The sequence below is a fragment of the Lupinus angustifolius genome, unplaced genomic scaffold (genome assembly GCF_001865875.1).
Source record: "Lupinus angustifolius cultivar Tanjil unplaced genomic scaffold, LupAngTanjil_v1.0 Scaffold_187_38, whole genome shotgun sequence".
Classification (NCBI taxonomy): Eukaryota; Viridiplantae; Streptophyta; class Magnoliopsida; order Fabales; family Fabaceae; genus Lupinus; species Lupinus angustifolius.
This window is the reverse complement of record NW_017726795.1, coordinates 1-17314: the sequence shown is the minus strand read 5'-3', so window position 1 is coordinate 17314 and position 17314 is coordinate 1. Positions and strand designations below refer to the sequence as shown.

At 34.0% G+C, this 17314-nt stretch overlaps 1 protein-coding gene across 1 annotated transcript in view; it reads left to right on the top strand.

The window, feature by feature from the left end:
• Positions 1 to 15094, top strand: part of LOC109340539 (TMV resistance protein N) — a 26963-nt gene extending 11869 nt beyond the window's left edge. The window contains exons 3-6 of the mRNA XM_019578252.1: positions 3029 to 4145; positions 11306 to 11713; positions 12319 to 13932; positions 14281 to 15094. Coding sequence (XP_019433797.1) covers positions 3029 to 4145; positions 11306 to 11713; positions 12319 to 13932; positions 14281 to 15015 — 3874 coding nt within the window. The 3' untranslated portion in view covers positions 15016 to 15094. The remainder of the gene's footprint in view (positions 1 to 3028; positions 4146 to 11305; positions 11714 to 12318; positions 13933 to 14280) is intronic.
• Positions 15095 to 17314: the final 2220 nt, after the last annotated feature.

Below are 17314 nucleotides of genomic sequence, written 5' to 3'. Positions count from 1 at the left end.
AACGTGAATTTTTATCCTGGTTCGTTTGCTTGTCCACTGCAAACTACATCCAGGCCTCCCGGCTGATTTGGGAGATTTCCTTCACTATAATTGAATCAATGTATTTACATGCACATCATCCAATTACAACACTTAGAAAATTACAAGAAAACAAAGTAACCTATTCTATGGTTTGACTCCCTTCCTACCGACAAAGAAAACGTTTCTTTCGGCGTAGCCCCAGCCAAGAATCTCTGTTCTTTCCTTTTCTAAAACTCTAAGCAATTATGAAGATACACTCAATCTCTTAGGTGATAAGACACCACGAGATTCCCTTGTTACAACAATTACACAACAAAATAGAAGAGTAAAATTAAGCTATTACAAAGCTCAAATATGACAAGAAGGCTTTACTCTAAAACACCTAATACAAACTCATGCAATATGACAATGTATTAGTATGAAAACAGAAGTTACAGAATCTAAAAAATTTCACAAAAAGCATCAATAATATGCATGAACATGTAGGGAAAATATGAGAAATTATAACATGAAATGCACTCAATCCTAAAGCATAGAATCTCTCCTTTCTAACCTCACAAATGCACTTAACAAATAGATGCAACAATTATCACGTAAAATGCTCTAACTCTCTAATAAATGCAACATGCAACTTATGAGATTAATTCTGAAAATGCAGTTTATAAAGAATTAGTCCAGAACCCAGATAATCGATTAAATGCAATCTTAATCGATTAACGTGATCCAAAATGTTAACTGATTCTGTTTTTCAAGTTTTCAGTTTCAAAAAATTTTCAAACAGTTAGATTATTCGATTAACGTATGCCTTAATCGATTAACAACATTTTAAAAGGTGTTCTAGTAGCAACCACTTTTCAAAGCAGTTGGGTTAATCGATTAAAGTATTAGTTAATCGATTAACAGCATTTTTAAATGTGTATTTTTAAATACAAAACCTCAAATACGTTATGCACTTAGTTCATACATGTTTAACACTTAGTTTATGCCTAGAATGCACATATACATGTATTTATGTAATGCATGAACATATTATGAATGACATATCTCAAAGATGAAATGATTTAAAAGATTTATGCATATGAGACATGTATTAGGTGCCCTAAGCCTTGACTCAACTTAAACTAGATTCTAGTCTAAGCCTAGTGCCAATTAAAGACTTAAGCACGTTGATTTGTTGGTGATCTTCAAGCTCTTATAAGCACAAGTTGTCCTCGTCAAAACCATGACATATAAAGAGAGCTTTCCAAAGTGTTCCTCTTGACATGCACACTTTCACTAGCCATCACTCAAGAGATATAAAGATGGTTTAGTATGGATAGAAGATTTTTAGAGGTAGTTGAAGAATGGATAGAGTAATATTGTACGCCCAGTGTATGACCGAACATAGCTCTAATGCCACTGGTAGTAATTTAGAAGATAAATTATTTATAGTTGTAGAGAAAGACTTTAAAAGTAGTTTGCTTTTATTATTAGAATGGATTTTAGTACTACAAATGAAATGCAGAGGAGAAATACAGAAGAGTTTTTTTGTTTTGCAGCTTGTGTTCTTGGGTTTCTCGCACCCAAAGTAGAATCTCTATTGCCTATTTATAGGCTACCATAAATTAGGAAGTTTAGTATTTAGAAGTACACTTCAATCTCTAGAAAGCTTAGTTTATTCTTTATTACCACATTTTTAGATGTTTTTAGTGAATTGCAACATGTTATAACAATGCTTAAGGTGCATGGTTGCATACCTTCCTTGGTAGAGTGATAAACGAGTTCTTATAAGCTTTCTGTACACTTATTGGCTAAGAGTAGGGATTAAAATTCAATGTTTCCAATTTTTTTAGACTCGTACCAAAGAAATCCTTTTTAGCCACTATAACGAATATTTGTATTTTTCAGGAAATCTAATTAAACATATTTGTATCTTTATAAATTTACAACACTTGTTATATCTATATTGTTACTGTTGATTATCCAATAATTATTATTTAGAAATCAAAAGTATTTGATTATAAAGTAATGGAATTAGAACCATACCACGAAAAATAAAATTTAGATATATTAGGTTAATCATAATAAGATGAGGAAATTGATAGATATGTAAACCATATGATTCAAACTACTTTAATGAAATAATAAAGTACTTCAAGTGTTATATGTGATAAAAAATTATCATTTATGACTAGGAAATTATTCCTCACAACTATAATATGTACAATATTATGAGACTGAATGTTTGGATGTTTAATATCAATGACAAAATAAATTTCATATAATAGAGATGAAAATATTGTATTGAATAATTGGACATAGTAGATAAGATATGATTATAAATGAATATATCAGGAAGAAAGTTGTAGCAACTCCAATGGTAGAAAATGGTAGAATCTAGTAGTTTAAAATTCCACCTTAAGTGGTTTATATATTTGTAGAGGAGACACTTATAACTCTAGAAAGATTAATTCAATTTCTACAAAAGATGGAGGTCAAGAAACAATGAGATAAAATCTAGAGATTAATGTTTGACAAAGTGTTTCAAATTGCAGATCGCATTACGTGATGTGATCGCAATATTGTGATTGTGATGACGACTGCTATCGTATCGCACTACAATTATGGTATGATACTGAATTATAGTGACCGCATCGGGCAGCAACGTAACCGCATTTGAACTGCATTATGTCAAAACTATGTTTTTAATCACAAAATAATTTACACTGCAACGGATATCCTTAAAACACTGCTTCATCAGAAGATTGTCATAATTTATGATATGAGCATTATGATATCCTTGTGTAGATATATATCCATCTTAAACGATTCAGGCTTGGTAGTTGTATTTTAAGTATATAGATATTTCAAAAATAATAACAAATAGGGTTGGTAAAATACTAAGGGAGTTTTTGCTGTCGTATTATATCGTTGTGAATGTAAACCCATCGTTTTTTTTTTTGCAAATCGATTTCCTCATTTGTTTGCATCTCTCAGTGGGAGTTACATGGTGTTTGTTTTGTAACAGTGATAAAGATAATCTTATTCAGCGTTTGGTGCAAAGGGTTTTGAAGGAACTGAGTAACACTCCAATGAGTGTAGGTGAATTCACAGTGGGGCTTGATGATCGTGTTGAGAAAGCGTTAAAGTTGTTAAAGGTAGAATCCAACGGTGTGAAAGTTTTGGGACTGTATGGAATGGGTGGGGTTGGTAAGACAACCATGGCCAAAGCTCTTTTCAATACTATTGTTGATCGTTTTAAGCATCGCTGCTTCATTTCAAATGTTAGAGAATTTTCATCCAAAAGTGATGGTTTGGTTTCTCTTCAAAGTAAACTCATTAATGATCTTTCCCTTGGAGCAGTGGCACCCATCATCACTGATGTCCACCATGGTATTTCTGTTATCAAAGGACGTGTTCGCGAAAATCGAGTTCTGATAATCTTAGACGATGTTGATGATGCAAGCCATCTTGACATTTTGATTGGTAAGAGTAAGAGCAATTGGTTTTATGAAGGGAGCCGTATAATAATTACCACAAGGGACAGAGAAGTTTTAACCAAGAGTCATGTGAATGAGTTGTATGAAGTTAAGGAATTGTATTCATCTGAAGCACTAGAGTTATTCAGTTACCATGCACTGAGAAGAAAGGAACCTACACAAAATTTTCTGAATCTGTCAAAACAAATTGTGTCTCTCACAGGAAAACTGCCTCTGGCTCTGGAAGTGTTTGGTTCATTCTTGTTTAGCAAGAGGAGAGTGGAAGAATGGGAAGATGCTTTAGAAAAGCTGAAACTAATTCGGCCTAAGCATCTTCAGGATGTGTTGAAGATAAGTTATGATGGGTTAGATGAACAAGAGAAGTGTATATTTCTTGATATTGCTTGTTTATTTGTTCAAATGGGAATGAAGCGTGATGAATTGATTGATATATTGAGAGGTTGTGGTTTTAGAGCAGAAATAGCTATCTCAGTTCTTGTTGAAAAATGCTTAATCAAGATCACTGAAGACAATACCTTGTGGATGCATGATCAGATTAGAGACATGGGAAGACAAATCGTTCTGGATGAAAATCTTGTGGATCCTGGTATGCGTAGTAGACTGTGGAATCGTGCTGAGATCATGACTGTTATAATGGATGTGAAGGTAAGAATTATGTTCAGATTACATATAAATGAGTCACACTCCTCTCCATTATCGGAGAGGATATGAGAAATAACATTGAAAAACTAAATAATAAAAACTTTTATATCCTTTCATTTATATTATATTTACATTTTATCATTCAAAATATACTATAAAATTGCACTGCTTTTTCTGATAAGTGAGAGGAGTCTAACTCATATAAGACATGGTTTCGTGACATTTTAAAGTTGTATGATAAATCTGCATTTGGGGCTCAGTCTAATACTCTATATAACAAATGAAATTTTAGCCTAGTCTTGGTTTTTTAATTCCAAAATCATATTGAAAATTTCATAGTTAAGTTATCATAGAAATAATTTATCAGCTCATAACTTGAATTCATTATATTAAAATAAAATGGGCCTTCATAGGGCCCTAGGGATTTGTCTCAATTATAAATGCCACCAACAATGTATTGGTCTACTGATATAAGGTCCCGCTAGATCCTAGAATGACCAAAATGTCCATGATTTGATTTTTGGGAGTGACAATTATTAGGAGGGATAACCATGAAACCCATAAGGGATTAGTTCCTTACCCAAAAAGGTGAGAACTAAAAAAATTATAAAAGCCTATCCCTGCCAAAAATACCTTATATATTCACAACATATAATCGTTTTAGGTTTTAATTAGAGAAAATGCATCATATCATTTTTGTACAATTGTATCATATTTATCTATCATCAATGTGATTTAGAAATGGAAAATTATAGTAGTGAAAATAGAAGTGGAGAAGCTTTAGAGTTACACAACTTAGAATGATTTGCTTCTTGTTTGCATAATTCACAAATGATGGGTGAATGTTTATTTATAAGCTTTCTACACCACTTATGAAGGACTAGATAGGTCTATAAGTATCTAGTATTACATTTTTCTTAAAATTTCTAAATACTTCTTTAATTATAATACTAAATGCCTATAATAGAATATACTAGAAGCTTAAGATAATTCTAGATATTAGGATACAACATCACTACTTGTTTCTACAAAAGTGTGGAAGCTTCTATAAAGTGTGCATCAATATTTTAACACTCCTCGTTGATGCACATTTTTGTAACTCCTAGCATTGATCGTAGTTGCTCGAACTTTGGCTTTGGTAATGCGTTAGTGAATATGTCTGCAATTTGATCTTCGGTCTTGCAATAATCGAGCCTTATTTCTTTATTCTCACTTGCTTCTTTGACAACATGATATTTAATTGCGATATGTTTCATCCTGTTGTGATGGACTGGATTCTTTACTATTGCTATCGCTGATTTGTTGTCACAATAGATTGCCGTAGGCTCCGTCTCTTGATCTTCCATGTCACTGAGTATTCGTCGAAGCCATATAGCTTGGTTGGTCATCTCTGCAGCTGCTACGTAATCAGCTTCTACTATTGATTGTGCAATGATTGCTTGCTTCTTAGATGCCCAAGAGAATACTCCTGATCCAAGTGAGAAGGCATAACCTGATGTGCTCTTCACGTCATCTATCGAACCTGCCCAATCATTGTCAGCGTAGCCATACAATATTGAGTTGGTGTTGCTCTTATACCATATACCGAACTCTTTTGTTCTTTATATGTATCTCAAAATTCTTTTTCCAACTCCAAAGTGGATTTGACTTGGGATTTGCATGAATCATGATAGAAGACTTCTAGCATACATGATATCAGATCTTATGGAAGTGAGATATAGAAGACTCCTTATCATACTCCTGTAGAGAGAAGCATATGCCTGTGGAGATCCATCGTCCTTTTGTAGCTTCTCATTAGTCACGAGCAGAGTAGCAACTGGTTTGAATTCACACATCTTGAACTTTTTTAGTAGTTCTTCTGTGTATTTCTTTTGTGAGATGAAGATGCCTTCTTTCTTTGATTTACCTCAATTCCGAGGAAGTAGTGCATTAAGCCTAGGTCTGTCATCTCGAATGTCTTCATCACGTCTTCTTTGAATTTTATTATCATCTTTATATTGTTTCCAATGTATACAAGATCATATACGTACAAGGAAACTATTAAAGTATCATACTGACCTTGGGTCTTAATGTATAGTGTAGGCTCACTCTTACTCCTCCTGAATCCTTTATCGATGAAGTACTAATCAATTCTACTGTACCATGCTCGAGGAGTGTGCTTCAAGCCATATAGAGCCTTCTTCATGAACCCTTCTAGCTGCTCCACGTATATCTCTTCTTGAAGTACTCCATTTAGGAATGCACACTTGACATCTAGCTGGTAAATACTTCATCCTCTTTCTGTTGCAAAAGCTATTAGAGCTCTTATAGTATCTAGACGAGCAACTGGAGCAAATATCTCATTATAGTCGATTCCTAGTTGTTGAGAGTAGCCTTTGGCTACTAATCTCGCCTTGTGCTTTTGTATAGTGCCATCATGATTGAGCTTTGTTTTATAGACCCATTGTACTCCAATTATGTCTTTATATTTTGGACAATCTACTAGCTCCCACATGTTGTTTTTCTCGATCATCTTTATCTCTTCTTCCATTGCCTTGACCCATACTTCTTGCCTTGATGCTTCTTCAAAGCTTCCAGGTTCAACTATGGCAAAGTTGCATGTCTCATATATCTACCAAAGATCTTACTCGTCTCAGAGAATATTCTAGTGAAGATTGTTCATGTGGGAGTGTAGTTGGCGTAGCTGGATCTTCTATTGCTTTTTCTACTTCCCAAGTTACTTGTGGTTGTTGTGTTGGTATGAAGATGTTGTGTCTCTCAATCTTGCCTTCATTCCAGTTCGAAGTGGCGCTTTTATCAAATTCAACATCTCGATTGATGATAAGTTTCTTCATTTCTAGATTGTATATCCGATAGCCTTTTGACTCTGTGCTCTATCCCAAGAAGATGCCTCTTATCATCTTGTCTTCTAGTTTGTGTCTTTTTTTGGGACATGTATGTAATAGATGGATCCAAAGACTCTTAGATATTTAGCTGAAGGCTTTCTACTGCTCCAAGCTTCTATAAGAGTTTTACCTTCGTCTGCCTTTGTTGGAGATTTGTTCATTATGTAGACAAATGTGTATGCTACTTCGGCCCAAAAGGTGTTTGGCAAACCTTTCTCCTTGAGCATCAATCTAGCCATCTCCATGACTGTGCGGTTTTTCCTTTCAGACACCCCATTTTGTTGTGGAGTATAAACAATTATGAGTTGACGCTCTATGCCTTCATCCTCACAAAATTTATCAAACTCACGAGAGTTGTACTCTTTGCCACAATCACATCTGAGTACTTTTACATGTTTCCCGCTTTGCTTCTTGACAAAGGCCTTGAACTTCTAGAATACTCCAAAGACTTTTGATTTTTTTATAACGTAGACCCATGTCATTCTAGAAAAGTCACCAATGAAGAGGATGAAGTACCTGTTATTAGTGAGTAATGGCGTCCTCATTGGTCCACATACGTCAGTATGGATGAGCTCCAACAAGCGTTTTGCTCTCCAAACTTTTCCACTTGAAAAAGGTAGTCTATGTTGCTTCCAAAATAGACATCTTTCACAAGCTCCTTCACTCTCTTGGATGCACGGAAGATCATTCATCATTCTTTTATGATATAATAGCTTTAAGGCTTGATTATTAAGATGACCAAATCTTTGATGCCATAGCCATGATTCATCAACTTGAACCTTCATAGCGATGTTAGTAGCATATTTCCAAGTTATAAGAAAACTTCTATGTCTTTTCTCCATTTTAACTTGGGCTATTTCAAGCTTTCTATTATTGCCATATATATTGCACGTGTCTCCCTCAAAGTGGAGAGAGTAACCTTTTTCCATCATTTGGCCAATACTTAAAGGATTTTCTTTAAGGTTAGGAACTAGTAAGACATCTTTGATAAGTCACGTACTTGATTATGTCTCCACCATGACAATGCCCTTGCCTTTGGACTCAATTATGGTGCCATTATCCAATCGAACTTGCACTCTGATAAACTCATCAATGTCTTTGAAAATGCTCCCATCCTTAGCCATGTGGTTACTACAACCACTATCCAAGTAACAATTTTCTTCTTTATCACGACTAGAGGCTTGGTTAGCATAGAATAGTTGTTGGTCATGTTGACATTCTTCAGTGAAATTGGCCTGATGATTATTTTTGTTGCGACAATTTTGCTCTGAGTGCCCAAATCTTTTGCAATATTGGCATTGTATCTTTCCTCGATATCGACAATATTTTTCTGAATGGCCTAGCTTCTTGCATATGCCACATGAAGGATATTTTGCTTGATTGTTTCTAGAGAAATCTTTAGAAATCTCTTTGTTTCTAGATTGTTCCGCACCAATATTATTTCTTCTTTCATATTCTTTATTTTGATACCTTAGTTTGAGCTTTGATTGAAAGGCATTTTCTAGTGAACCTTCATCATGCCTACTCAATTTTTGCTCATAAGCTTCTAGGGAGCCTATTAGTTCTATTACTGATAGAGTAGACAAATCTTTGGTTTGCTCAATTATAGTAACTATTGAGTTATATTTTTGAGGAATTGAAATTAGAATTTTCTCAACAATTCTTTTGTCAAGAATATTTTCCCCATAGGCTTTCATTTGACTGACTATCTCTTTTATTTTAGAATAATAGTCCTTTATGGTCTCGAAATATCTCATCTTAATTAATTCAAACTCACGCCTAAGAGTTTGAAGTTTAATGGTACATACCTTGTTACTGCCATGAAACTTCTCCTTTAGTGTATCTCATGCTTCTTTAACAATTGTAGCTCCCATTATTCTTGGAAAGATAGTCTTCGCTAAGGCTTGTTGTAGAATAAATAACGTCTTTGCATTCTTTTTCACATTCTTGGAAAGATAGTTTCTGTTATCTTCGCATCATCTGGGACGTATGAGAATTCTATAAGATTCTCGATTTTTGATGAAATGGTTTTAGAGCAAGATCTAGTGACAAAATGAGAGGAGATGAAAAGAATCAGTTTATCTTCTTGAGTAGTTGTATTCATGATTGTATTCATAAGTGTATGTTCTTTCCTACTCACCTCCACTATAATATTCATACCACATATACCCCTTATTTTCTTGAGGTGGCTATGATACCACACTCGTTGGAAGTCCCCTATCATAGTACTATTGATTCTCTAATTTCTTTCCATCATATACACATACAATATTAAAGATTTATACACAGTCACTATATCATCCATCATTCGTTTTAGAATACTTTTTCTTTTGATTCAATAATGATGAAATATAAATGGTGAATCATGCAGTGATATACTGTCAATGCATACATTTTTTCTGATATAGAATGGTGCACTTGAGCAGCTGGTCCATATTCAGGAAGGGTAAGTGCAAATAGTCCAACATTTAGGCTTTGTTTGGGAGTATAATTTTGGAGGGGAAGGGAAATGATGACTTTAGAAAGCCTCCACTTTGTTTGGGAGTTGGAGGAAGGAGAGGAGAGGGGAAGAGAAATGATGACTTTAGAAAGCCTCCTTATGTCTATTTTTGTAGTTCCCCCAATTTGAGATTTTTCTAGAGATAAAATGTAAAAATACCTAAATATTTTTAGTAAAATTATATAATTATATATTATTGTGTATTTATTATTGTTAATTACATTTTTAAAGGAAAAATAAAAAATATTCTAACATTATTATTAGTTTACATTCCCATCTAAATTTCACACTCTCAAATAAGGGAGATGATTAAAGTAGTGTAGTTTTTATAGAACTCGTGCTTACCATGTACGAGTTCTTTATTTATTCAATTACAGAGTACAAGACTCGTACCTCCCATGTACGAGTTTATATTATATTTTTTCTCTTACATGGACTCATGCCTCCCATGCACGAGTCCTAATTTTTTTTTCATATTTAAACAATTTCGTAGATGCAATTTACGAGTCCTATGCTATTCTCGTGGAAGCAATCCACGAGTTCTCATTATGCTATTCTCGTGGAAGCAATCCACCAAGTTCTCATTATGCCAATCTTAGCAAAACCATGATGTAAATGATTTATTGATGCAAATGCAACAACATTTAAAATGAAGAGAAAAGGGGAGCATTATTTAATGACAAGCCAAATTATTTGTGTGTTATTAACTCTGGCAGAAGAAAAATTGAATTTTGATTATTGTGTGGTTAATAGAACACAACAAATTAAATAAAACTTTTTAACTTGTACTCGGAGGAGTTAGATCTTACAAACAATGACTCCTCTTGTTTTGTATTATCTTATAATCGCAGAGTAATATACCAAAATAACCCAGATTCAATGAAGAATGATGATCCCTTAAAAAATATGGATTCTTGTTCTTCTCAGTTTTGTTGCATTGCTACAATGAATTTATTTAGATTAAGGTAAAAATGAATAGAAGTGATGTTATGGGTGTGCATATTATTAATTTAATGAAAGGAGTGAGTCCTCAACTTAAATATTCTCAAGATCTTATCCACAATGGTGTTGGAGAGAGGTGAGGATTACCTGTCCCCAATGATATTTCATTACCTATCTCAAACCAATCATATATTAACACGTGAATAAAATAAAAATTTTAAAAGTAAAAAGTAATAAAATGAAGCATTCTGATTGGTTTGAGACATGGAGTAAGACACTATTTGGGATAAGTGATCTCCATCCATTAGAGTATGGAGTTTCACATCAATGAACCTCCCTCAAGCGTGGTTATTCTCGTGCATCACAATGATGACATTGGCATGAATATATTCGAACAAGACTCGTGGATTGCTTCCATGAGAATAACATAATGAGAACTCGGGGATTGCTTCCACGAGATTGGCACATGACTCGTAAACTGCATCCATGGGATTGTTTAAATATGGAAAAAAAAGGACTTGTGTATGAGTGATACGAGTCCAAACACGAGTTCTATAAAAACTACACTACTTTGATAATTTTTTTAAAAATTGTAGTAAAAACGTAATAACATGGTCAAACTACACCAAACATGTAAATTTTCCGGAATAAGACACTACTTCCATATATTACATCATTAGTTAGGTTTAGTGTGATATTATACACCAACACCTGGTTAATACTTGAAATATGAATTGCATGGTGTTTATAGATTGGAACGATTAAAATAAGTAATTCTGATTGAAGTACCAATACTTCAATCAGTTATATTTGAGTAATATTTTTCTGAAGTGTAGGGAACAAGATGTATTCAAGGAATTGCCCTAGATTTCGAGGAACACAGATTTATTAAAGTAAAGGATGAATCAATTTCTTCTAAGAGCATTCAATGGAAAACAAGTTTAGGAAATTTACTATCTTACATCAACCCAAGCATAAAAAATTATCTTCTACCTCAAGCAGAGAAAAACGAAGAGGTTATACTTCATACTGAAGCCTTTGAACCAATGGTTAGCCTGAGACTGCTCCAGATCAATAATCTGAGAATGAAAGGCAAGTTTCTTCCTGCTGAATTGAAGTGTCTACAATGGAGAGGATGTCCTTTAGAATATATTTCTTTGGAAACCTGGCCTCGAGAGCTGGCCGTGCTTGATCTCTCAAACAGCAAAAAATTAGAAAACTTTTGGGGCTGGAAAGGTTACAAGGTATTCAGTATTCTTTAGCTATTCTTACATGTGTTCTAATTACAATTAGAGAAAAAAATTTATGCACTTGTAAATTGTAATACTTTTGTATATTATCACTGCATTAGTAACATTAATATTTAATCATTATTGATTGTGTATAAATCTTTATATTAACAATATATAGATATAACACTTTTATATAGCTAAAGAAGAGAATAAAGTATCTACTTATATCAGGAGATAAGTACTTTAAAAACTAAAGAAAATAGAACATGTAATGATTTTAATAACATATTTTCTTACGATGAGATACTTTATTCTCTATCAAGAAACAACTGTTTGAAAGTTGTAGTTTCTCATTACAAAAATATTAACGCACTTATTATAAATACTTTACAAGTTCTTTCATTACCTAAAGTCTTTTCTAAGCTGATAATAGTTACAAACAGATAGTGAGGAACAATAATATTAAAGTATTAAATAGAAGTATGCAAGTAATGTTTCTGTTATCTGATAGATATATTTAAATAACACTATGCTATTAGAACTTCTGTAGGATCTATTCCTCTTTTTTAGCTAAACTATAATATCAAATAGTATAATAATATCAGTTTGAATAGCAGGTGCCAGAGAACTTAATGGTCCTGAACCTCTCCTATTGCATTCAACTTGCTTCTATCCCTGATTTATCCGGGTGTGGACATCTAGAGAAGATTGTTCTGGAAAACTGCATTAGTCTAACAAGGATTCATGAATCATTTGGCAGTTTGATTACCTTGCGCAGTTTGAATTTGACGCGTTGTTCAAACCTTATTGAACTTCCCAGTGATGTCTCTGGACTGAAACATCTAGAGAGCCTCTATCTCTCTGGCTGCCTGAAGTTGAAAGCCTTACCAGAAAACATAGGCAGCTTGAAATCCTTGAAAACTCTTCTTGCTGATAATACGGCTATAAAAGAGATGCCTGAGTCCATTTTTGGCTTGACAAAACTTGAACAACTTATTTTAGATGGTTGCCAACATTTGACAAGGCTTCCAAACTGTATTGGACATCTAAGTTCTTTGGAAGAATTATCTCTTAATGACTCTGGATTAGAAGAATTATCCAACACAATTGGATCTTTGAAAAACCTTGACAGACTTAGTTTGATGTGTAAGTCTCTTACTGTAATTCCAGATTCTATAGGCAATTTGATATCATTGACAGAACTTTGGGTTAACCGCAGTGCAATCAGAGAACTCCCATCTAGCATTGGTTCTTTATCATATCTGAGGGAATTATCAGTGGGAAACTGCGAGTTTCTCAGCAAATTGCCTGATTCAATTGAAGCTTTGGCCTCACTTGTGGAGCTTCAGTTAAACGGAACAGCCATCACATATTTGCCAGATCAGATTGGAGAGATGAAACTACTGAGGAAACTTGAGATGATGAATTGTAGTAATCTTGAATCTTTACCAGAATCAATTGGCAACCTAGCATCTCTTGTTACTCTCAACATATTCAATGGAAAGATTAGGGAATTGCCAGAGTCCTTTGGATCGCTGGAAAATCTAGTTAACTTAAGACTGAACAAATGTAAAATGCTAAGAATGCTTCCAGCTTCTATAGGAAACTTGAAGTCTCTATATCATTTTTTCATGGAGGAAACAGCTTTGTCGGACTTGCCTGAAAGCTTTGGGATGCTCTCAAGCTTGAGGACATTGATAATGGCAAAGAGGCCTGCTTTAGTTACCTATAACAATAGCATACTTGCAGAACCTGAAGTTCTTGTTTCAATTCACAACCTCAACTATTTTGTACTTCCATCTTCCTTTTGCAATCTGACCATGCTAATTGAGCTAGACGCTCGAGCCTGGAATATATGTGGGAAAATTCCTGATGATTTTGAAAAGTTATCATCATTAGAGACTTTAAAGTTGGGTCAAAACAATTTTCACACCCTCCCATCTAGCTTGAAGGGCCTTTCTGTTCTCAAGAATCTTCAACTACCAAACTGCAATGAGCTGATATTTCTCCCACCACTTCCTTCAAGCTTGATTGAGCTTAATGTTGAGAACTGTTTTGCATTGGAGAGCATCCATGACATATCAAATTTAGAGAGTTTACAGGAATTGAAACTCACAAATTGTGTAAAAGTGATGGATATTCCAGGTCTTGAAAGCTTGAAGTCCTTAAGAAGGTTGTACCTGAGTGGTTGCAGTGCATGCTCCTCCCATGTATCTAAAAGACTTTCTAAGGTTGGTATCTTCTCCTCTCCCTCCCTCATTATTCTTGAATGAATAAATAAATTAAGAAAAATAAGTGCTAGACAACATTTGGTTTGTTTTCTGGATTTGAATATGTTTGAGTAAATACTCATTTCCACCTAAAAGCCCAAAATGATCCATTTTTTTTTTTAAATTAGGATCAAGTTAGTTCATATCAGTGTTATAAAACATTCTAAAATTTGACTCACATTTGAAATTTCTGATATCATTTTAGATTTTTTCAATTTTTGAATGACCAAACTGGTACGGTCGAAAAACAACTATTACTCAATATGTTTTTTATACATCTTCAATTACAAAATGGCCATACTATGACAGGTTGCATTAAGGAATCTACAGAATTTGAGCATGCCAGGAACCAGATTACCAGAATGGTTTTCAGGACAAACTGTCAACTTTTCCAAGCCTAAAAATCTTGAACTAAAATGTGTAATTGTTGGTGTCATTATTTCAATCAACCATAATATTAATATACCAAATATAATGCGAGATCATATGCCTGGTGTGATTGATGTTGAAGCAAATGTTCTCAAACTGGGAAAACGTCTCTATACTACAACATTAAACATCCGCGGTATTCCGAGAACAGATGAGGAACACATTCACTTGTGTAGGTACAAAGATGACCATCCATTGATAGCTTTTCTACGCGATGGTGATACATTCTGTGTGACTAAAAGAGACCCACCTTTTGACAAAGGGTTAGAGTTAAAGAAATGTGGTGTACATTTTATTTTTGAAGGGGATGATGACTATGATGGAGAAGAAGAATCATTGGATAAAGGCTTACAATCTGTCTCAGAAAAATTGGCTGAGTTTTTTAAAATTTCAGAAGGTAGTAGTTACATGTATACCACTGACATCGAAGATGAGTGCCAGAAGAGATTGCAGACGTTGGAACAAGAAGAGTCCAGATCATCATCACATTCATATATTACATTGAAAAAAAATTCGGTTATCTTTTTCCTAATTAGCCTATTTTTTGTGTTGTTGAGTTTGTTTTGCACCAGGTTTACATTGTCCAGTGTTACTAAGACTTTGTTTCAAAGTTAGGAGAGAGATCAAAGAGTAAGAAGAGGAGAGGAAGGAAAAGGGAAGGAAAAGAGAAGGAAAGGCAAATTCAAGCGCCTCCCCCACAAAGTATGAAATTTAGCTATTAGGTGAATGATTAATATAATATCAAAATATTATTTTATTCTCATTTAAAAAAATTAATAGTATCTTATATATTATATAATGTTCAATAAAATGACATAAATATAATTAGAAAATATTTATATATTTAACATTGTTTTTCCTCCCCAAACCCCCTAATTTGGGGAACACCACAAAATGTATAATGAGGGTCTTGGAGTCTTCTACAAATTCTCTAAAACTCTTCCCTTTTTCTAACTAAACTCTCAAAAAAAGGGAATCCCTTCCAAAGTCACCCCTTTTAAAATAGGTCTCCCAAATAAGTTTCAGAATTTTCAGAATTTTAAATTGGTGAAGGACAAGGATATGAAGGAAATACGAAAGAATTATTTTCACAAGTTTTTCAATAAAATATAGGAGCCCTTGTTTTCTGATAGACTACGCATGAAAGAGGTAGATCAAAATCATATTTTTTATCGTAGAATTTGGGAGTTAGAATTGAAAGAAGCTTTGAAATGGATGGAGAATGACAAAGTAGTTTGACAAGATAATATACATATTAAGACATGAAAGGTTTTAGGAGAGCAAGTCATTAGATGGATGACAAAGTTGTTTAATGAGTTCATGAGGTCTAAGAGTTAGACTAGTGGAGGAAAAACATCTTAATCCCTATTTGCAAGAACAAGGGTGAGATACATGATTGAGCAAACTATAGGGGAATTACGTTCATGAGTCATACTATAAGTTATGAGAGAAGATAATTGACCGGAGGTTGAGACAAAAGACGAATATCACTAAAAATCAAATTGGTTTTATATCGGGGAGGTCAGCCATGAAGGCTATTTACTCGCTACAACATTTGATGGAAAGATATTGAAGGAATCAAAAGGACTTGCACACGATCTTCATTGTTCTGGAGAAATGCATATGATAAGGTGCATAGAGAGGCTTTGTGGAACATTCTAAAGAAGAAAAATGTTTGAATTGTCTATATTCGAGCAAGCAATGATATGTGTGATGGGGTTAAGACTAGCGTGAGAAAACAAGATGATCTCTCAGAAGATTTTCCTATTGCCATAGGACTACACCAAGGGTCAATATGGAGCATCCACTTGTTTATAGAGCATATCCAAGAACTAGTGTCATAATGCATACCTTTTGCAGATGATATTATCTTAATGGGAGACTCAATGGATGAATTAAATGAGAAGTTTGAAATGTGGAGACAAGCTTTAGAAGTATATGGATTTTAAATAAATCAAAGTAAGCCACAATATATGGAGCATAAGTTTAGTAAGAGTAAAACAAACTCTACCCTAGAGGTAAATATTGGGGATCATATCATACCACAAGTCACTGTATTTAGACATTTTGGGCCAATCATACAAGATGATTGGGCAATTGACGTAGATGTGAACCATAGGATTCAAATGGGTTGGATGAATTTGTTAGGTATCAGTGGCTAAAATACACCTAGAAGGGGGGTTGAATAGGAGTAACGGTCAGAGTATCCGCTTTTCGCAAACAACAATTAATGCTGAAATAATCCTAGATTAATCGATTAACAGACACAAAATAATCGATTAACGCAATCAACTTAATCGATTAAAATAGCTCAGATTACACAAACAGATTCGGTTTCTTGCACGACAATCAACTGAGATCGAAGCAAATATACAGAGCTATTAGATATATCAGAGTTACAACAATATAGTATAGAAACAAAATATTACAATTAAAACAACTATACAAAGTAATCGATTAAAGCAATAAAGAGAGAGGGAAAGAAAAAGCCTGCAACAAGATTTTTATCCTGGTTCGTTTGCTTGTCCACTTGCAAACTACTTCCAGGCTTCCCGGTTGATCTGGGAGATTTTTCTTCACTATAGTTGAAATAACGTTTTACAAAAAATTCTTCCAATTACAACACTTAGACTCTTCTTTGAAATTAAAGAACCTTATCCCTTGGTTTGACTCCCTTCCTACCGCCCAAGAAAACCTTTCTTGCGGTGTAGCCCCATCCAAGAACCTATTATTTCTATCAAGATCTCTAAGCTAATGAAGATACAACACAATCTCGTTGGTGGTAAGACACCTTGAGATTCCCAAAGTTACAACACTTTTTACAACAAAAACATAGAGTAATCTAAAGCAATTACAATGCTCAAATTAAACAATTAAGACCTTACTCTACAACTCTAACACAAGTCTCATATAA